The sequence below is a fragment of the Aptenodytes patagonicus genome, unplaced genomic scaffold (genome assembly GCF_965638725.1).
Source record: "Aptenodytes patagonicus unplaced genomic scaffold, bAptPat1.pri.cur scaffold_43, whole genome shotgun sequence".
Taxonomy (NCBI): domain Eukaryota; kingdom Metazoa; phylum Chordata; class Aves; order Sphenisciformes; family Spheniscidae; genus Aptenodytes; species Aptenodytes patagonicus.
In genome coordinates this window covers 742,456-763,027 of record NW_027472001.1, presented here as the reverse complement: position 1 = coordinate 763,027, position 20,572 = coordinate 742,456, and the positions used below count along the sequence as shown (strand labels likewise).

General features: G+C 58.6%; 1 protein-coding gene across 1 annotated transcript; it reads right to left on the bottom strand.

Annotated features, from left to right (window-relative positions):
* Positions 1–1,834: 1,834 nt before the first annotated feature.
* LOC143173267 (adenylate cyclase type 10-like) lies at positions 1,835–20,208 on the bottom strand. Its single transcript, XM_076363482.1, is given in 26 exon segments — positions 1,835–2,079; positions 2,760–2,938; positions 3,097–3,204; positions 3,598–3,806; positions 4,595–4,933; positions 5,617–5,871; positions 6,861–6,977; positions 7,837–7,973; positions 8,604–8,887; positions 9,324–9,410; positions 9,959–10,151; positions 10,869–11,022; positions 12,493–12,545; positions 13,408–13,597; positions 13,901–13,977; positions 14,626–14,747; positions 14,862–15,053; positions 15,623–15,711; positions 16,029–16,122; positions 16,559–16,764; positions 17,528–17,671; positions 18,301–18,339; positions 19,204–19,308; positions 19,578–19,734; positions 19,736–19,852; positions 20,056–20,208. Coding segments are annotated over 26 exon segments (3,978 nt in total). The 3' UTR covers positions 1,835–1,901.
* Positions 20,209–20,572: the final 364 nt, after the last annotated feature.

Genomic DNA, 20,572 nt, shown 5'->3' with positions numbered 1-20,572 from the left:
CCCAGCACCAGCGAGGGGTGGACCCACCACCAGCACAAAGGCAGGAAGCCCCACTGCCTCCGCTAGATCGAAACCGTACAAGAATAACAGCTGGCCTACAAAGATTCGCTTCCCATGTGCGAGGGCTTGGATGTCAAGGGGGAGCCTATCCAGAAGCGCGTCTACCTGGGTCTGCGTCCTCTGCAAGCCCACTGCAAAAATCTCGACTGAACGCTCCTCCCGGCTCTGGCTTGACTCAGTACCAACTTTCAGTCTCTTCACATCCATGCGGCCACGCACCCAGAGTTTAACAGAAGCTTTGGAGTTTGTTTTGCTTCCAGCTACTGAGACAGGCAAAGATCAATGGGAAAAATTTGAGAACTGCTCTGAGGTGGGTGGTTTGCAAGGGTGGGCTTCAGAGAGAGACCAGGCACAGCGTAGCTGGAAACAGAAGCCGAGCAGAAATTAAAGAAGAAAGAATGGGTGAGAGGAAAAAGAGGGAGGAAGAAGAAGAAGCGGCTATGGACAAATAGATATGATTATTTTATTTCATTTTATTTTACTTTTCCACCAAGCCTTTATGTTACTCTCAGGCGTTTGCAGGTGTCCGTTTGCAATATATATACCATTGTGAAAGGACGGAAAAGATGGTGGAGTTTGCAAGGAGCTAGTCTGAGGCCAGCAGTGCACGCCAGTGCCGGTGAAAACCTGCACCGTTCAAACAGCCAGCTGGACATCTATTTCCATACTCTGTAAGACAGAAACGTAAGGAGGAAGGCAGTTGTTTGCGGCACAGCCACAGCCTTCCTAGCTGAAGGCATAACTGGCCACTGTAGTAGATGCCACACATACTGACGGTCCCAGCTGGCAGCAGGGAGGCCGTTACCTGCAGCCAGAGGGACCCCAGTCCTGCTTAACACCTGTGTGACGAAATGGAAGCTTCTGGGCCAGAAGGCGTGGCACAGCTGTAAGCTCAGCATGCCCGATGTTTCTGTGGTGGCCGTGGAACTTGTGTGCTAAGGAGGGTGCCAGAGGAAAATCTGCATATGCAGAGCTCCTGCAGGCAACTGGAAGCTCCTTGAATGAAGCCCCTGCCATCCTGCCGTTCCCGAACCGAGCTGCAATTCGCCAGTGAGCTCCTGCCCATCTCAGTGAGCACAGCGGTAGCTATGCCCGCAATTTTGAGGTCTGCCACAAACCTACAGGTGCCTCAGTGCGAAGCGCGGAAGGTAACCTCCGGGTGCAAACCCTTCTCCTGCCCAAGCCCTTGGTAGGCAGCCAGAGGGGACGAGCCCGAGGAATTCTGCCACTAGAAGGAGTGCTGCCAGCTGGCCGGGAGGGAGGAGCGGATGTATGACCTGCCTGCGTGCTGTGTCCCCACATTGTTCCCCAGTGTCTGCGGCGCTGCTTATACACCGTAATTGTAGAGTTTTGCTGCAGACGCTGACTTGGGGGCAATGCTAGGCAGAAGGGCGTGTTGTTTCCAGTCCCCCGACGGGTTCAGACAAGGCAAAACCTTTGGCGATAGCTGTCCCAAGTCCCCTCGGCGTCTGGGGCTTTTCCTGTCACCCCCTGCCTTTTTATACAGGTTTCTCCTCCCCTTTAGCTGGGGAAAGATAGGGAGCAGCAGTCGCTGGCTGACCGTACGTGGGTGGTGAGGAACAAGAGCAACAGAGAGGGCCTCTGGTTTTAGAGGGCCTCTGGTTTTAACGTGACCTAAAATCAGAAGCGTCTTCAATCACGAGTCCGCACCGGGACCTGCAAGAGAGCTGTAGCCATCACTGCTGGAGCAACAGTAGCCCTCCACAGCAACGAAAGACAGCGTCTCTTTCCGTGCCTCAGAAAGAAAGGCCCAACAACAAAGGTCATCATGGAGGAGATGTGTAATTAGCTGACTTCAGCTCCACCCTTCTGGTTTAAGTCTATCTGTGGCGGGAGTCTGCTGCCCGATAGGAGTCTGCCGCCCTGTCCGTGTTGGCCTTCATGCGCGCTGCCAGGCGGGAGAACGTCCGTCCGCTGGAAGTGCCCTCCAGGCTGAAGAGGTGCTCCAGTAAGGAAAGGCAGCAGCTCTGCCGCAGCAGCCAGGCTAGCCTCTTCCTCCTGCCACACAAGAGAAACTGCTGGGCCCAGAGGCTCTAGCTGTACAGTGCTAAATCGGACAGGGCCGGGGGAAAGCAGGGCGGTGGACAAGCCAGTTACACCTCCTCGGAGGAAAGGGAGCTGATGGAGAGAGGGCTGCCAGAGCGGAAGGGGGCAAAGAAGTGCTGCCGGGGGAAGCTGACCGCTCGAGAGGGCACGTTGGCACTACAGCGCCGGGGGGGGGGCCAAGCAAAGCCGGGAACCAGCAGGAAAAGGGGTATCGGCCCCTGAGCTTCCTGATTCTCACACCTCACCTCCACCTACTGCTCCTTCCCCATGTCCCGGTCCTGCCTCCAGACCCCTGCCCCTCTTCAGCCTCTACTCCCTCTTTACAGCGCTCTCTTCCCAGTCACCACCAACCCCCTGCCGCAGCCAACACGTGTCAGCAGCCACATCCCCGGCTGCAAGCTGCTTTTTACCAAAAGGCGTGCTTTGTTCCCATGACTGCGCAGGGAGGGGAGGGAGCGTGGGGCTCTGTCGTTGCCTGTTTTACCCGCACATCGGTCCTTAACGCCTCGGTCCTGCTAAGGCCTATGTGTCAGGTTAGGTGTGGCCTCAAGTCTAGGCAGGTCTGGGCCCAGATGCCTGGGACCAGGTAGGAAATGGCTCTTCCTTCCCGGGTTCTCAGTTCTGCTTCTTACCGGGCCTCCTGCGGAAGGGAGGATGCTCTTCTGGCAACATAAGCGGCACACTGAAACTTTTCCAGCTGCGGCTTGACAAAGGCTCCAACGGAGGTCCGGGGAAACTGCCTTTTGAGCAGGCTCAGCGCCTTCCTGATCATTTTCTTTGCCAGCTTCAGGCGTCCCATATGACAGCAGACCTGCACAGGAAAAGGGAATCATCCCGATATGGAGTAGTTGCCCAAGAGACTGCAGGAATCTGCCAGTGGCTGGAGATGCCAGGGATATCCACTGCAACTGGGGAAGGCATCCAGCTGCGTCCCCCAGGCGGTCCCTCCAGACCTCCCCGTCTCTTTACCTCCCCTTTGAGGCTGAAGAAGGTGGCCTCTTCAAAGCGGGCTATCACATTCACTTTCTTCTCTACCGAGCTCCTCAGGACCTCCGCTTCGTTCAGCTTCATGAGGGCCTTTGCGCAAGCACACAGAGAGCAGGTGAGCGTGGGTGCAGAGCCCATGGCCAGCCTTGTCCTCCCCCGTTGCCTCTGGCATCTGTCTTAAGAGAGCCTGCTTCTCTCCCTGGTGATGCCCGCTCAGACACAGTCACCCTGACTCAGAGCACAGGCACCAGTGATCCTTCAGACCGCCTCCCTGCTAATGCTCCTCGTGCTAAGGGCACAGTGCCCTGTGTCTCTTGCCGCAGAAGAGGCAAACCGGAGGAAGAAGTCAGGGTCTGACCCAGCATTTCCCTTCCAAGGCCCCGCGAAGGCATGCCCTCTTGCAACGGGGAAGTTGTCCTGCCCAGAGCCAGGCGACTGAGAGGACTCCGTGCACAGTGGGTCCTGGCAAGCAGGGCAACTCACCATGTAGCTGTTGGAGACATGCAGGTAGGCAGCCGCGCACTCCAGAAGGTAGTAAAAGGCTCTGGCAGCATCGCCCATTGCCATGTAGTGGCGAGCCAAAGGCACAAGCACCGATTCCACGATGGCTTTGCATTCACATGTGCCGTTGTGCTTCCCGTCGGTCTTGCTGGGCAGCTCAGTTGTCTCTTCGCTCTTTGCCAGAAACCGCCCTGCCACACTAGTCAGAGGACAGTTCCCAGGGGAAGAAGAGAGCACAGAATACACGGGCATCACCTATACTGGTCCTTCTCCCCACAGAGACGGCATCAAAAGCCCTTTGTTCAAAGCAGAGCACGAGGCCACGGGCAGGCAGGACTCATACAGGTGCTTTGTAGGTAGGGAGAAAAAGACAAGCTGGGCTTTCTGTCACCTCCCACAGGCAAAGCACTCGAGTCCCTGGGGCGGCGTCTCCCCTGCAGAGTTTGCAGCGCTACTCTGGAGGAACTGCAAAGCAAGGGCTGCTCCAGTGGAGGGTGACGATCACTCTGAGCCCACGGGCTTCCTCAAGCACTCTCTCATCGCCGTGGCCATCTCCTCCCAGCTCCCACCGCACAGAAAGCCTCTCCCCTAAGCTAGAGTCACAACCGGCAGCCAAATGCTGCCGCTTCCTTTGTCTCCTCTGGAGACCCTGAGCTCACTGGCTTCAAAAATAATCAAAACCTTGTCTGCTCACCCAAAATCCTCCTCCCTGAAAGCCTGCTGCTGCTGCAGAGCATCTGCAGCATCTGGAAAGAAAACAGGGGGTTAGACACCTCCTCGCGTACCCCGGGGGTAAGAGCTGCTCTTCCCAGCGGGCTTGCAAGGATCCTTGCAAGGGTCCCAACAGACTGAGGAAAGTCTGCAGTGGTCGTCCTCACCTCCTGGGCTCATCCCTAGCAGATCTACTCCCACCCGATCCCCAGCACACACCCCTGGCCTCCAGGAGGGCCCGGGCTGCAGAGCATGGTACACAGCATACCCTCAGTGCCGTGGGTCCTAGCCCTCTTCAGCTGTTCTCCTGCAAGCACCAAGGCCTCCCAGCTGCGGGAGTCGCCCTGGGCAGCAGGGCCATGAGGGCTCCCTCCGTCCTGGGTGCTGGTGACGGCGAAGCGGTGGAAGGCAACAAAGTCCCCTTGGCTGCAGCTCTTGCATTTGTGCGCGTGCTGCTCCAGGAAGGCGGCACACTTGCAGTGCAAGGCGACCCGCTGTCTCTCGGGCCACAGCTCATAGGCAGCCTCTCGCAGCAGCAGGACACAGAAGGCCAGGACGCCAGACTGCTGCTCCACAGTCGTCTTGCTCAGAGAGGGCCTCTCCACACCTGCAAGGCAAAGGGCCTTTGCGGCAGCCCGAGCTGGGGCCAGGGCTCAGGGCCGTCCCAGCCGGGGTATGAAAGTCATGCACATCCTCGGCAGAGAACCAGCGCTGCTGCACACCGAGCCTTGCAGCACGGGGAGAAAGGGCCCGCTCGCCTTGCTGACGCTAGCACAGCCCTGGGGACACAGTGCTCAGCTGCACTCCAGGCAGGAGCTGGGGATGTTGCCGCCAGCCGAAGCAAGCCCCGGCCAGCGCTTTCTCCCCGCTCTTGGCAAGGCGGTTCCCAGCCTCCTGAGCTTCCCGCCCTGGGCCACAGGGGAATCAAAGCCGAGTAAAAGCCTGTCAAAGGCCCCGGGGCACTCTGGAGGGCATCTTTGATCTGGACGCTGCAGGCGGCTGGGAGAGGATGTCAGGGATTCCACAAGCCCTCCCATGCCTGCGCTGTGAGCAGTGCTTGGAGGCAGGGGAGCAGAGGCACTTGGGACGGCTGGTGCGGACTTCCCTCCGGTGCAAAGCTAGTGTGCTTTGAGATTGACTTGTAAGATCTTTGAACAACCCATCCCGAACAGCCATGCCTGCCTGAGCTCCACCCACCCATCACTGGCGGGGGAAAGCGCACCATGCCCTGGGGAGCCCCGCCGGGACACAGCTGGGAGCTCCCTTGTCCGCCTTACTGCTACCACTTACCGCGCTCTGCCCGCAGAGAGGTGGCTGGCCCCTTGGTAGGATCTTGGACATCTTCTGGCACCTCTGTGCTTTTCAGCCGCTTAAGGATGTTGTCGCTCACCAACGTGTTCAACAAGCAGTTCATCTTGGGCCTGACGCCAGTGGGAAGGATGTGCGACAGCAGCTGGGTGGTAAACACTGGCCCGATGACAGCTGCAAACTTCAAAACCATCTGCTTCAGCGGCTTTATCCGGTCCAGCTGAGCCAGCGCAATCTCTGTCAAAAAGCAGCAACACGTCTCTCTCTTGCCTGTTCCCCATGCTGAGGCTGGAGAGGCTGGGAAGTTTCAACACATGAAACGGGGTCGACTTTGGCCTCCTCTCTTCGGGACTGCACCTGCTGGGCAATCGCAACCCAGGGTAGGCGTCTTCAAAATGGCTCCGCTCCTGTTGGAATCGCAGGCCACAAGGCCTGGGGAAGAGCAAGACGCTCAAACGCACGCTCCTCCACCAAGGGTGAGGAGGGCAGGATCCAGCAGGTACACGCATCCCATGATGCGCCCTACCAGATCTGGAGTAGTGCGCAGAGAGAACAGAGAACTTTCCCCACATCAGAGGTGGACTCAGAGCTCCCCACAACAGTTGTCTTAACTTGGCCAGACGATACTATTCCTTTCTTTTGGTTGTCGTCTTTTTTTTTTGGACAAAACAACTTTTTAGCATGATGCTTCTCCAAGGTTCATACAAATGGCTATGGCTAGAGAGGAGAGACACTCATTGACAGTTCCCCCATCCAGCTCCCCTGGCTACGGGGGAATTTCCGTGGCAATCCACAGAAAAAAACCGGGTTTGGTTTGGATTAAGTGCCCTGAGACCAGCGCTAGCTGGGGAACTTAAAAAGAGAATAGCGAGGTAGAAGCCACGTTCAAAGTCGAGTCAGAGGCAAGTCAAAGATTTTTCCCAGCAAAGGCTTTGCTTCTGTGAGAAAAGGGAGCCATTTTAGTGCTGCACCAGTAAGCTTTTCTCTCCTACCCGCTGTTGGAAAGCAGGCAGCACGCTCACGGCTGGTCCACGCCCAGGAGGGGAAAAGGGCTGCCCGCAACCCCAGGCCTGTTCCTGGTTGGACTGGAGCCACCTTCCCAGCAGAGCCCCCAAGCTGAGAGGGTGACTCTGCAGCACACAGATGCCCAGCCTTCCTCTAGCCGATGCCCCGGGAAGGGGCCCCAGCACAGCCGCAAGCCGGCAGAGCGGCGCTCGGCCCCTCACCTTTCAAGCTGGCGGGCAGCATGGTGTTCTCCAGGTTCACGTCTGGTCTGATGATGCAGACCCTGCCATCATTCCCCGCGCTGGAGCTCGAGGTTGCTGCGAGGGCTGAAGCCTCGACTGCAGAAGCTGGGTGGAGCAGGAGAGCACGAATAAGGCAATTTGCAAAGTGACTTGCAGCTTGCAAACATTTCAAACTTCACCTGAGATGGGACAAGTCCCACCTTACACGGGCCAGTGTGGGCGCGCTGACCTGCCTGCGCTGAACGTGGGTCATTAAGCAGAGCAAAACAGTTTCCTTGCACAGCCCTCCCAAAGATGTTCTGCCTTCAGACCAGCTTTCCCAAACAGTCCCTCAGTCAAAGCTTCCAGACTTCCCAGGGGGCGACTGAACGCCCTGGGACAGAAAGCAGCAGCATTGCTGCCTTCAACAGCGCTACGTCCGCAGCCAGGGAAATTGCCGGTGGTCATGCAAAACGGAGCGTCAGTCCTGGCTGTTCCCAAGGCCACGGCACTCTGGCTGGCATTGCTCTCTCGGTGGCATTACCACCGTTTTCTTCCGTTACCAGCACCCTTGTGGGGATTTATGGTTTTGGATTCAAGTTTCCCGGGCCTGTCCCTCACCCCAAGCTGGGGTTTGTTCTCAAGCGAGCTGGCGTTTGGGCAAGGTAAATTACGTGCCCATTAGAATGCCTAAGGAACACCAGAAACACATGTGCTCCGGAACAATTTCCCCTCTGGTTTAGCCCCCCAACCCCCGCCCCAAGAATTTAGGCCCCTCCAAGCCACCAGAACTCGCTAGCCCCTGCTTTGGCTGTCCCAACAGCGAGGCACACAGGAGCCCACAACCTCCGCCAGACCAACTTCTGCACTGCTGCAAGATCTGACTCTGCCCAGATCCATGGGGGAACGACAGGGCAAGACTGTGCTGCAGACAACGCGCCACAGCGACTCTCTAGTCAGCAGCAAAGGTGCTTACTGATCAGGTTCTCCCAGTTGTCCTCTGCTTTTTCACCCCGCCTCCGGTTGCGGAACAAGAGCATGTCGTTGCAACAAAGGCAGCGCAGCAGCTCCTCGCAGTAATAGGGGACCCCCAAGCTTCTTTGGATCAGGAACCTGGACAGGAGCAGACCCGGCAGTGACCCCCACAAGGAAAGTAAGGTGAAACACAGTTCAGGTGGGCGGCGAGTAACTCGGGCATAGCAGGGTAGCCAGCATCTTCGTCACAGCTACACCTCACTTTTGAAAGGGACGGTCCTCCCGCTGGCTTGAGCTTTTGGGCCCCCCTGAACCCCCAGCCTTCACGGAAGTCCATCGGAAAAGAATTGCGGACAATGCCCAAAGCACAGAGCAGCAAGCCCTGCCTTTCCTCTCCTCGGGAGCCTAGATCCTCTCTGGCAGCAGGGCAGACCTCTGCCCCGGGGAATCTCCCCCACAGCCTGGCCACCTAGACCAAGGCCTTTTCACACCCCAGCCACGCTTGGGCTTGGGACTCTTCCTCCCTTCCTCCCTTCCTCCCTGTGCAACAGCGAAGGGCTGACACCTCCCACGCTCTGTGCCGAGGGAGTTGCCCACTCTCGGCTCCCACCTGCCAGGGCGAGGCATAAAAAGCAACCCGCGCCCAGTACTTGCTAGAGGCACTGATGCTTCTAGCGGCCCTGCGCTCCCTTTCCTGGGGAGGTGAGTCCCTTCCATGGTCTGCATAGGTTCAAGCCCTCAGGAAGAGCTCCCCTGCTTCGAACTTACCTCGCTAGATCCCTGGAGATGCTGACCACTCCAAGGCCCTGGCAGACTTTCTGCACCATGGCTGAAGGTTTCAGCTCGTCCAGGTGAAGACAGGTGATCTGCTGGGATGTTGTGTTCTCTGCTGCGGCTTTGCAAAAGCTCTCTGTTCGCGCGTAGCCTGGAGCTAAGCTCATGACCGTGAAGAGGGAGACGTCTTGGAGCAGGGGTGACATGATACTCCAGGAGGCAGGGTCGATGAAATGGGCATTGTCGATGACAAATATGCCAAATTCTGCTCCAATGGCCTGAAAAAAAGCAGGGTGTTCTGAGGGCAGTCCGGTGGATTCTCAAGTGTCTTCCGGGGAGGAGATTTAGCCTCTGTCTCTTGAGAGGATGCTCTGATGTCTCTCCCCAACCACTTCCCTGCTCAGAAGCTTACTGACTCTTAATTTCTTGGAGACTTTAAGGTCACACCTAACATCACTTGCCCTGCAGAAGGAGGGAGCTTGAGCAAGGGAATGCAGAAGACATCGTTCCTCCTCCAGGGCACACCTTGCGGGAGGAAAGTTATTGGGTGTGCTTGTGGGGCTGCGGGGAGGAGGTGGGGGGTTTCTCAGGCCCTGAATGGCGATAACCCAGATGCCTGGTCCTCTCACCCGCTCACACGCTGTGGTGCAGAGCCCACAGCCGGCAGGGTTGTTTTCCTTCTCTGACCCAGGAGGAAGGAGGAGAAATGCTCACCTTCTCTAGCACTTTTGCCCAAGTCGAGTGCAATTCCGTTTTCCTTTGACTTTCAGGCATCTCGCGAACCTTGTCCGAAACGGGAAACTGGCCAGAAAAGGAGTCAGGGAGAAAGATCACTCCGGGGCTAGGGCACACCTACCCACCGAGCAAGACCACAGAGCAAACCGCCTCTGCTGGCCTCCGCACCTTCCCTCTCCCCAACACAGGCGCAAGGAGCCACAGGGGGGACTTCACCTGGAGCCTAAAGCGAAGGCCCTCTGCTGAGGGTCTCTGGCAGAGCTGGGGCTTGGGGGTGGGCTGAAGAGCTGGCTCTCTGGCTGTGGGAATCTTGGGCTGACTGGAGCAGAGCACTCACACAGCAGTGACCTCAGCACGAGGTCAGCACCAGCCTCTCTCCAATGCCACTTCCAGGGTGCCGAACAAGGCACCGGGCACTGCCAGGTGCAGCACGGGACATGATCTCACCACAGTCAGGGAGCCCCCCGGGCCCAGGAATGGGAAACGTGTGCTAGGACCCTTGCGATTCCCACCCCTGAGCTAAGGCACTCCCAGCAGCGTGCCCACCCGATGCCAGACCCAGAAAAGCTCGTGAGAAGGCCTTCTCCAGGGCCAGAGAGGCCTCTCGCGCTCACCTTGACAAGGAAAACGTCATTGAGGAGGCAATAGCTGCTCTCTTCGATTGTCCCTCGGAGCTTTGTCTGCAGCATGCACTGCCTGTCACTGCACAGTTCACAGTCCTGGAGGCCCAGGGCCCTGGCCGTCAGCGTACGGATGGCAGAGAAGGACTGCCTCACGTTGACCTCTAGCAGTTCCATGGCAACTACCCTGCCGTGCAAAAGCAAAAGGGACTGAGATCCCCAACAGCCCAAGCCTTCTAAGACAAAAGGGGTGGAGATGCCCTTGGGGGGAGCTCTTCAGCCACCCATCTCAAAGTGCTTCCCAGAGAAGGCCAAGCTTTTCACTCCTCCTACGAGAAAGGGCACAGAGGGGCACTTGCTGCCAAGCCACTGGGAGAGCCAGGTCCAGGCCCTGTGTCTCCGCAGCGCCAGCCCAGGTCTCGTTACGTGCCCCCTGCAGAGGAACTCACGGGGCTAAGAGGCAAGGATGGAGCAAGCGGTGAGTTTGCCTTTGGGCTCCAGACCTTAGCAGTCTGCCTCCCAGACCACGGGAAGGCTTTTCTGCCCCAGTGCTCCTTCTGGGAAACACGCAGAGGGCAAGCAGGGCTTCTGAGACAGGCCGCCCTGCTGTCTCTTGGGTCTGGAGTCAGATGAAAAGCACTGAGCTTGAGCTCTTTCCTTCTGTCTGTGCCTGGCCCAGAGGTGAAGGAGGAAAGGCCATGGCTCAAGAAGCCACCTCCAACTCCCCAAAGAGGCAGAGGCGGGAGCAGAGCACGCAGGAGCTCCTAGCGAGTGTCTCCAGGAGGCTTTTTCGGGAGGCTGCAGCCCAAGGGCCAGGCGCACTGGCAGAGGGGCTGGAGTGTTCCATGGCTGCCAGGGGACGGGCAGGGGCAGTGTCCCAAAGCTGCAGGTCAAAAACCTGTACCTGTGGCCAGCAGCCTGGCCTAAATAGGCCAGTTCAGTAAGTAAGTGGCTCTTTCCGGAGCCCATCGGGCCCTCAAATGCCAGGATGTGCCTTTCTCCTAAAGCCTTATAGGCTTTCAAGCAGCTGACAAAGAGGTCAATCTCCTTCTCCCGACCTGGGAAGACAAACAAGAAAACGAGCTGCTGGCGCGTGCTGAAAAGCAAAGAGCCGTCCCTTTTGCTGGCACCCTCCACCACAGCTTCCCTCCCCGCCACTACATCCGCCAGCCTGCCTGCACCCAGGCCTCCTTCCCGCCCGCTCATCCCAGCTTTTGCACCTCTGCCTTCCTCAGAGCAGTAGTGGGCCCGCCTGCCCCACCGCGCGGCTCCCATGCCCTCTTCCCTGCCCCGCACCCCTCCCCTCCCACAGGCACAGAGATTCAGCCGGCCCCATGCAACTCCCCACAGTGATCCAGCACAAGACTGGAAGGGATGATTTGAGTCGCTGCAGGCAGCTATGTCCCAAAGAGGCTCAAAGCATCTCCTTGCTGTACCACGAGCCACAGAGCGCTTCCCGGGAGTTAAGGCAGCGTCTTCAGGCCTGTACTGGTTTTGGCTGGGCTAGAGTTAATGTTCTTCAGGAATAGCTCGTATGGTGGTGTGTTTTGGATTTGCGACCAAACATTGGTGTCGATAACACAACGATGTTTTAGTTATTGCTGAAGAACGCTTGCACGGCGTCCAGGCCTTTTCCATTTCTCACGCCGCCCCGCCAGCGAGCAGGCTGGGGGTGCACAAGAAGCTGAGAGGGGGCACAGCTGCGCCAGCTGACCCCAACTGACCACAGGCCTATTGCCATACCATATGATGCTGTGCTCAGCAAGGAAAGCTGGGGGAAAAAAGGAGGAAGGGGGGACATTCGGAGTTATGGCGCTTGTCTTCCCAAGTCACCATTACATATGATGAAGCCCTGCTTTCCTGGGAATGGCTAGACACCTGCCTGCCGATGGGAAGCAGTGAACGAGTGCCCGATTCTGCCTTGCGCACGTGCGCAGCTTTTGCTTTACCTGTTAAGCTGCCTGTATCTCAGCCCACCAGTGTTCTCACTTTTACCCTTCCGATTCTCTTCCCCATCCCACTGTGGGGAGCGAGCGGCTCTGTGGGGCTGAGCTGCCTACCAGGCCTAACCCATAACAAGGCCCAAAGCATCCGGCAAGACACCGAGTGATTAAAGGCATCCCGTGTGTCCTGGCATTTCCATATCTACACCCAGATGCTGCCAAGAAAGGAACGCTGAGGATTACCAGGGGGAGAACCTACCACCCAAACTCTCTGTCAGTCTGGCAGAAGGAAATCTCTTTCCTGATCCCAAAGACAGGGATCAGTTTAGCCCCCAGGGGGTGAGCAGCTCCATAGCTGAAAGGAACCTTCCTACCAGGTCTGGAGCACGGCAGGGAGCACCAGGCGCCTCACCCTGCTTTCCACCCCAAAGATATCAGCCAAGTAGTGACCAAGACAGGCGGCACTTCCTTAGGGCCGCTGCAGGCAACACCGTCCCTGGCAAAAGCTTCTCCCTTCCCAGCGTGGCACTAAAAGTTACCAAGGGGAAGAAACGGCTTCAGAAGAGCAAGGCGTTCTCCACCTACCCAGCAATGGGACGTACTCGGACCTCTTCTTGGTAAGAGCCATGCCAAATATGCTAGAAACAGGGGAACAGAAAACACAAGTCAATTAGCTGGTGAGAAGCCAAGGGACGTAGAGAAGCAGCCTGGCAGGGAGGGGCAGGACGTGCTGCTCCTCGGGTACCTGCTTTTCTTTCGAGCAGCGTGTTAGCCCCTGCACGCTCCCCTAGCCAACGTTCGAGCTGCACGCTAGGACAGCTGCAAGCATAAAGAAGCCCAATGGCCACGGCGCGGCAGGAGAACGTATCGAGAGTCCATCACCAGAGGCCATACCCAGAGAAATCGGAGACACGCGAGAGAAGCCAGGGTGTGCTGTTGGCTAGCAGACATTTACCACGTTGGCCAAGAAAAACAAGTGCCTTGGAAAGGAGGACTTGTGTCACTGAACGGGTTGGGATGCCAAGCACCTGGCACCTTTGGCTCAAGTCTTCCCGTAGTTTCAAAGAGACGGCAATGTTAACATTCAAACCCTCATCCAAAGAGGGGGTCAACTCCTGGCCCGGGGGAAGAGCTGAGATTTCAGCAGGAAGACATGAGGAAGAGTGTCCCGATGGTCCACGTTTCCCCATGGGAACCGGACTGGCCCAAAGCTTCCTGCTCAGAAGCAGCTGGGACAAAAACCTCCTTGGGTCAGCGTTACCAGGGCATGGGCTGGAGCAAGCACAGCACGGAAAGCACAGTCGAAAGCCATTTGGACAGAGCCAGCAGGAGACAGCAGGGGAGAAAGGCAAAAAGCCTCCCACGCGAGGGCTTCCGACCCTCTCAGCCACAGGGAAGGGAGACCAGCTTGGTCTCTCTCTGCAGAACTCCTCTTTGCTGGCCAAGGCTGCACCCTCGGTGCCACCGTCCCCTCATCCAGCCCTCTCAGAGGACACTCACCTCTCCTCGGGGATCCCCACATATTGGTAGACAGTGCCAGGATGCCTAAGGCCTTTCATCTCTCTCGCCGGCAGCTCCCTGAAGTAGTAAGGGGGCAGCCGAGAGGTGGCGTAGGTCACTGCATCACAGGACACCAGCCCGGGGTAGTGCACCATCATCCGGGCTGCCAAATTCACCTTCTGGCCAATGACTGCCAGAGAGAGAAAGAGAGAGCACGCATTGATGTGCCGGTGCCACCAGCCCCACGGCACCCTTCCAGGCCAATGGCTGCCTCACCTCCGGCACAGGCCAACCCCACGGCGGGGTCAGGAGAACTCAGGGGAACAACCGGCCACGGAGCCCATTCTCCCGCCCCAGGCCAGGACCAGAGCTGCCTGGGCCGTTCCTGACGGGCTGCTGGGCAAGCCCTCTCCCAGCCCACCTTCCTCTTCCAGACTGCTATGCTTAAGCAGGCCCACGACAGCCTCCCGCACCTCAGACACACGCCTCGTACCTGTGTATTCATATCTCACAGGGTGGCCAGTGAGTCCGCAGAACACCGTCCCGCTGGTAACTGCAACAGACACTGCCCTGGCACACGGGGAAAGAGTGCGGCTTCAGCAGCGCCCCTTCATGAAGCCCGCCCGGCTTCATCCCTTCCCGCACCTCCCCTCGGCGCTAGCCTGGGCCACCTGCCATCCTGCCCTGCCAGCACGGGTCTCGGGGACTTGGAGAGCTCAGGGGCGCAACATACCCGGGTTGCAAGGGACAACGGACAGGGGTAGAGCGCATGCAGCAAGTTTTGGACACTTCCCCTGAGGCCACATTCCCTGAGCTGCGACCTGCAGAAGGCCACAGCCCTCTCGTGAGCAAAGAGGGAGGGAGGGAGGAAGGCGCCCCCACGATGGCACCGCCTGCCATGACAGCATCTTGAGATCAGGTGGCTGGGCCCCATCCCTGGTCATGGGCCAGTCGCCCAGAAGGGCCTGCCTCTGACACCAAGGAGCCTCTCGCCCTTGCGAGGGCTCGTTCCAGCGCGGTGGCTAGCAGGGTGTGCTCGGAGGGACTCGGCCTGGCTGCCGTGGGCTAAGCCCAGGGGTCACCTGCCACCTCTCAGGGCACTGCCTCCTTCCTGCCAGGGACAAGGGAGGGCAAGCTGGAAGGCACGTCTCTTCCTGGTAAGCCCCCTTGCGCCGTCCCAGCCAGCATGCACCCCCCTCACCCCCGCCACACACTCACTCTCTTTCCCCGAGCATTGTGGAGCACGAGTTGAAGATCTGAATAGCACTCTGCAAGGCGTGAAGGCTCTCGTAGGGCAGCTTTTCTCCAGCGAGTCCAAACACACAGAGGAACGTGCAGCCCTGCCAAGGACAGATGCAGCACATCTTGCTACAATGCCTAAGAGGGAGTCTCTCCCTCTTGCTCACTGCCCACCCTCTCAGCGTGGGGGGAGGCGATTGCTCCCCCACACTCACTTTATCAAACCGGAGGACTTTGTTGAGTTCGCCCTTGTGAGGACAGAGGATTTCTCGCATCATCCTGCTGGCATTGCGGAGGATCGTGTAGACTTCCACTGTGGTTTTATCCTCAGCCAGCCGCAGCTGGATGAAGAGGCTGGTGACTGGCCGTAGCTCAGAGAAGAGGTCCAGCGGCACGCTGTCATCAAGCTGGAAGACAAGAGCACGACGGCTTCACCAGCCTGCTCTCCTGGGGGCTTACTGCCCACACCAGATACCGAGGGACGGCAGGCGTACTGGCAATAGCAGGTACTACCGGAGGAAGGGATAAATCCTCCTCTCAGTGCAAACGGCCGGCAGGCTGCCCAGCCTGTGGCAGGCAGATGCCGAATCATAACACAAATGACAAAGGAGAGAAAGGTGCTCCGGTAACACCCCATCTTGGGACAGGTATGGGCATGAGGGCCGACCCTCAGGGATGCTCTAGGGACTTCAGTGGAATCTCCCCTTTATGCCACCATCATGTCCGCAGCACCTCCAGCACCATACCCACGGAAAAGACAGAGAGACAGAAGTCCGCCTCCCGCCACCCGTGTCTCTCTGAGGACAACGCACACAATGGTGCAGCACCGGTGCTCCTTGGCTCAGTTTCCCCGCGTTGTTGTCTCAGGGTGCATTTTCTTTTGTTTGTCTGTCTTCGTGAAGACTCCATCTCTGCAATGCACCACTTCTTCTACCCTCCAAAAATGCAGCCCCCAGCAGTGGCGGCCTGGCCGTACCTTCCTGAGAGCAGCTTCTGGTATGTACTGCCTAAGCACCTCCTCCGCATCATAATCATTGGGCAAGAGAAAAGCAGGCCTCATGGCGCCTGAGGAGAGAAAATGCAGCTGGTTGCTGGGAGGATGGGACTACGAGGTGTTGGAAAGCAGGGGCTGGCGCTGGAAACGGGGGAGAAAGAGTCTTCTGCGTTTGCTCATGTTGCCACCTCCAGATGCTCGGGGCAGAGCTGTCCCCTGGAAGGAGGAGGCAGCAGCAGCGACTGCCCCAGCTGAGGCACAGGAGGGCCAAAAGCAGGAGTGCTATCCGAAAGGGGGGAGAGGGCGGAGGTGGTTCCTCTCTGGCCCCTGAAGCAGCCAGGCCCCACCTTTCCGGGCAATCACAGAACAAGGTGAAGTTGGCACCCACCTTCCCCTTCCAAGCCGTGGCTCACTGAGCGTTGTACAAGCTTGCGTAAAGCGTCTTGGCATTCTGACCAAGACATCCAATCCATGCCTGTAACCTGGAGACACACAGAATGAAAGCACTGCCACTGGCCTCCCCAGGAGTCCAGGGGACAGAGCCTGCCCTCCACCGTCACTGCCCAGAAAAGGGCACAACAAGCCCACCTGGCTGGATGGGACACAAGTACTTCCTCAGAAGCACCGGAGCTGGGCAGGTATCACCCAAGCATCCCCCAGCTGTCAACAACAGCTCCATGACCCACAGAGGACATTGCTGGTGGGGCCAAAACCCTTCCAGTGCCTCCCGACCCCTCAAACCAAGCGAGCCCAGCCCACCGTTACCCCCGAGATGGAAGGACAAGAGCTTCAGCTGCCTGCCCGCTTTCACAGCTACAGCTCTCTCCACATTCAGCTCCTCGGCCTTCTGACACCTCCCTCATTCATGCCCAGGTCCGGGCCCTCGGAATCGCTCTAGAGGCCGTCCCATCCACCTACCTTCACAGCTCTTTTGCCTGCAAGACGCTTGGTCCTGAGCCGGTGCTGCTCACAGAGCTCCCAGGAGGTGGCTGAGAGGATAACTTCACCTGCATTCGCAAGCTGTTCAGCCTCACAAACTTCACCCAGGGCCTGGCCGCAGATCAAGAAGTACTGCCGCCTCTTGTCTCCGACAGTCAGGAGGCTCATGGACCCTGCAGAGATCCCTGGTGAGAAAGAGAGAGAGAGAGGGAGAAGCAGAACTGACACAGGGAACATTTTGAGCTCTACAGTCCCCAGCATCTCCGCTGGTCAGAAGCTAATCTGAAGCCCAGTGGGGAGACGGGCTTTATGGAAGGGGAGGGCGTCCTCCGTCCTACTCGGGGGGATACTGACACAGGTCCCTGAAACGGGTGTCTAGAAAGAGACAAGCAAAGGTGACATTGACAATGTGTTGAGAGTGCCGGGCATCTTGCCCAGCTGCCTGCCCCAGAAGCCCAGCAAACCAGCGGGCTTGATCACCGCCTGCTCCGTTTACGTGCAGGCAGGTTGGAGCTGTCTGCTTGAGAAAACACAACAGCCTGCCAAAGCCCTTCTCACAGCCGCATGCAAAGCAGTTCCCCTTTGCTCTTTGTGAAAGGCAGGGGAGAATCCAGCAGGGGAAAGGATGCAAAGCCGCCCCCACCTGAAAAAAAGGAAAGGAGAACTACCTCCCGCAGACGTCTGTGCTAAAGCAGGCATTCAAAGACCCTAATACTTGATCTGACACCCGCTCTGCCTTTAAGCTTCCTCTGCATCTGCAAACGCACGCAAAGCCAGCAGTCCTGGTCTCCCATCCCCACTCCGACTACAGCTGGCCCCTTGAATGCTCGCAGGACATGCTTTCCTTTGGCACTAGCCCCAGTAGGGATCCCCGCGTTCCCTGCCCGTGAGAAGCACCCTATGGCACGGGAGAGTGCCACGGATCTGCGCCTGGCACAGCGCCCGTACCTATCTTCAGTTGGACCTTCTGACCCACGTGCGTGTCACGACTCCCACACTTCTTCTGGATCTGCCAGCTACATTGCAGCACCAGGCTGATGGTCTTAGCCAGCTCCTGGGGTCCTGTTCTCCACAGCACCAGCACAGCATCCCCTGGGGAAAGCGAGGGGAAGGTAAAGGCTCTGCTGAGACCTGACTCTCCCCGACCTACGCTCAGTGGCAGGGACAGCAGAAACCGGCCAATGTGCTGAGGAAGATGGGCTTGTGGGAGGGCATGGTCCTCCAGGACGATGGCACCGGGACACCTCTCCTCTCCCGGGCCAGCCACAGCAGCAGCCAGCCGGCAGCGGTGGCACCCCCTGCCCCAAGCGCTCCTCTGCAGCTGCAGCACACCAGGGAATCCTCCCCGCCTCGCAGCCTGGCAGCCCGAGCTCCGCCACCACCAGGGCCTCCCTGCCCCTCACCACCACCCCAACACACACCTTTGGGCTGCGCTTTCTAGGCGGTCTCCTCCTCTCAGCGCTTCTTTGCCCCCACCCCCAGCCCAGGGCCCTACAAGTGGGGGCAGAGTGAGGGGAGCCACAGCCCTTGCCAAAGCCAAACCGCAGGCAGGCCCGGGGGGAAAGAGAAGCCTGGAGAAAGGGCGGCGTGCATGCCTGGCCAGAAAGCTGGCTCAAGGTGCTGCACAGAGCCTCCTGAGAAGGAGAGCAGAGCAAATGGCCGCCACAACAGTTAAATGCTGCAGATGACTAGACGTGGGCATCGTCGTCCTAAGTACGTACCAGCAAACTTCAAGATGTCTCCTCCAAAAATCAGCATCTCTGTGGACAGAGGGAAGGAAAGGAAGAGTCATGTGGACACCTTCTTCCAGAAGCCACGGAGCAAGCCCCTCTGCCCAGAGAGGAGCACTAAGGAGGGAGACTCCGCAACCTCCCTGGGCAACCTGTGCCAGCGCTCAGTCACTCTCACAGTCAAAGCGTTTCCTGACGTACAGAGGGAACCTCCTGTGATTCAGTGCGTGCCCGTGGCGTGGCCTCTGGTCCCGACACTGGGCACCGCTGGAAAGAGCCTGGCTCTGTCCTCTTTGCACCCTCCCTTCAGGTTTTAGGCACATTACTAAGATCCCCCCTGAGCCTTCTCTTCTCTCGGCTAAACGGTCCCAGCTCTCTCAGCCTTTCCTCACAGGAGAGATGCTCCACACCCTTCATCATCCCTGAGGACTCTCTTGCTTTGCTCTACAAGTGCTGCCAAAGGGGTGGCCACAATGTGCTCACGGTCAGCTCGGAAGGGTCAAGATGTGCCCTGTGAAAAGGGGCTCGTGAGGGTCTCGCACACGCACACACACGTCAGTGCCAGCACCCTCAGGTCACTCTCGCGCTGGCACTTGCTGGATGCCCTCAGCCTGCTCTGGGCCCTAACGCATCACTGAGCCGGGTGTTCACGCCAGAGACACAGAGGTGGCTGCTGAGAAAGCGGGTGCCTCCTCAGCCACAGTGGGGAGCAGAAAGGACCTGCGCTGGTCCTGACTCGCCAGGAGACCCTGGCTGCTCTTCCTGTTCCTCCGGGCCACAGAAAGCTCCAGCCCTTCAAAGGAGGCAGGACCAGGCTGCCCAGCAGGTCTGCCTCCACCCTCCATGAGCAGCCTCACGGCCCGATGCCAGACAGTCCTGCAGCATGGCTCTTACCCTCCAAAATGTCACACAGGTAGTAATTGAGGGTTTGCGCCAGCTCATCGGTGCCTCTGTCTGCGCCGCTCCTCTGGATGAATTTCTCCGTCAGAGCAGTGAAACCTGTAACGCGGACACCCAGAAGTCAGGAAATGCCCACGTGGGCCAAAGGACCTGGCAGCCAGTTCCACGCTGCCTGGCCCGAGAGCCTGTAGGTCACACCTTCCCATGCCCCGGCTCAGTGCTGGTGGCAGCTGTGGTTGACCACCCAAGATAACCCATCCCGCTCTCTTTGGGCATCCCAGCAGTGACAAGATGGCCACTCTGCCTGAGGGGCAGGGGCGGGGCTCCAAAGGGCCCGGTGTGTCCCAAAACGGCTCGTGTCACCCCACCTGAAATATCTGCAAAGAGCAACACTCCGTGGACAGTCTGACTGTCGCTCTTGGGGGAGACCTCAGCAAGGAGTCTGGGGAGGAAAACTGCTGCTTTCTCCAGGCCTGAGCGGTGATGTTTCCTCTCCCAGGCAGAAGCCATTGTCAGCGCCCTGTGGCACACGGGGTACCTCAGGAGAAGATGGCCGTGCCCCGCTGGGAGGAGGACGAGGACCTCACCGCACAGTGCGAGTTGCACAGTGAGCCCGGGGCCTCTGTGCGGGACGACTGGCCCTCTGCCCTCACGGGAGTGCTCACAGTCACCCAGCAGTGGCCTCCTCTCTAGCTCATCGCTTACCCGTCAGCTGTCCTCAAGCGACACAATCAGCTAACAGTGACATCCTCCATATGTCATCGCCTGCTGAGCAGCTGCCACCGTGACCCAGGCTCCCTCCTTGACGCTGAGCCACCGACTCAGAGGCGGCCAGCGCCACCCCACTTCTTCGAGGACAGTGCCGAAGGGAGGCTCCTGCAGCGACCTGTTGCTGAATTTCCAGCTGCTTCCCCCGTTCCCAAGGACCAGCTGCCGCCGGCACACACAGCTCTTTGCTACCACTGGTCCTTCCCCTGCAGCTACACAGCCTGTCGCCATCTTCCCAGCAGGCTCGCTCCTTTCTTGCTCCCTTGATCCCTCCCCAAGCCCCCCGCTGCCCCAGCTCAGACAGGGGAGCCCTCCAGCTCTCCCATCCCTCCATCCACACAGTGCCTGTCATGGACGGTGGCCTGCCTCTGGCAGAGACAGCGGCTCCTGAGCTGCCCTCTTCCCTGGGCTGTGCGAGAGCTCCAGCACGTGGAGCCAGGCCTCTCATCCCTGGCGGCAGCCGGGGTTTCCCAATGGAAAGGGAGGCCAGGGCACATACCTAGGCTGCCCCACAGCTGCCAGGTGGCAGAGCGGAAGCCATCAGAGAGACCGTGGTGGAGCAGCAATCAAGCCTCACGCAGCTGCACGACCGCGT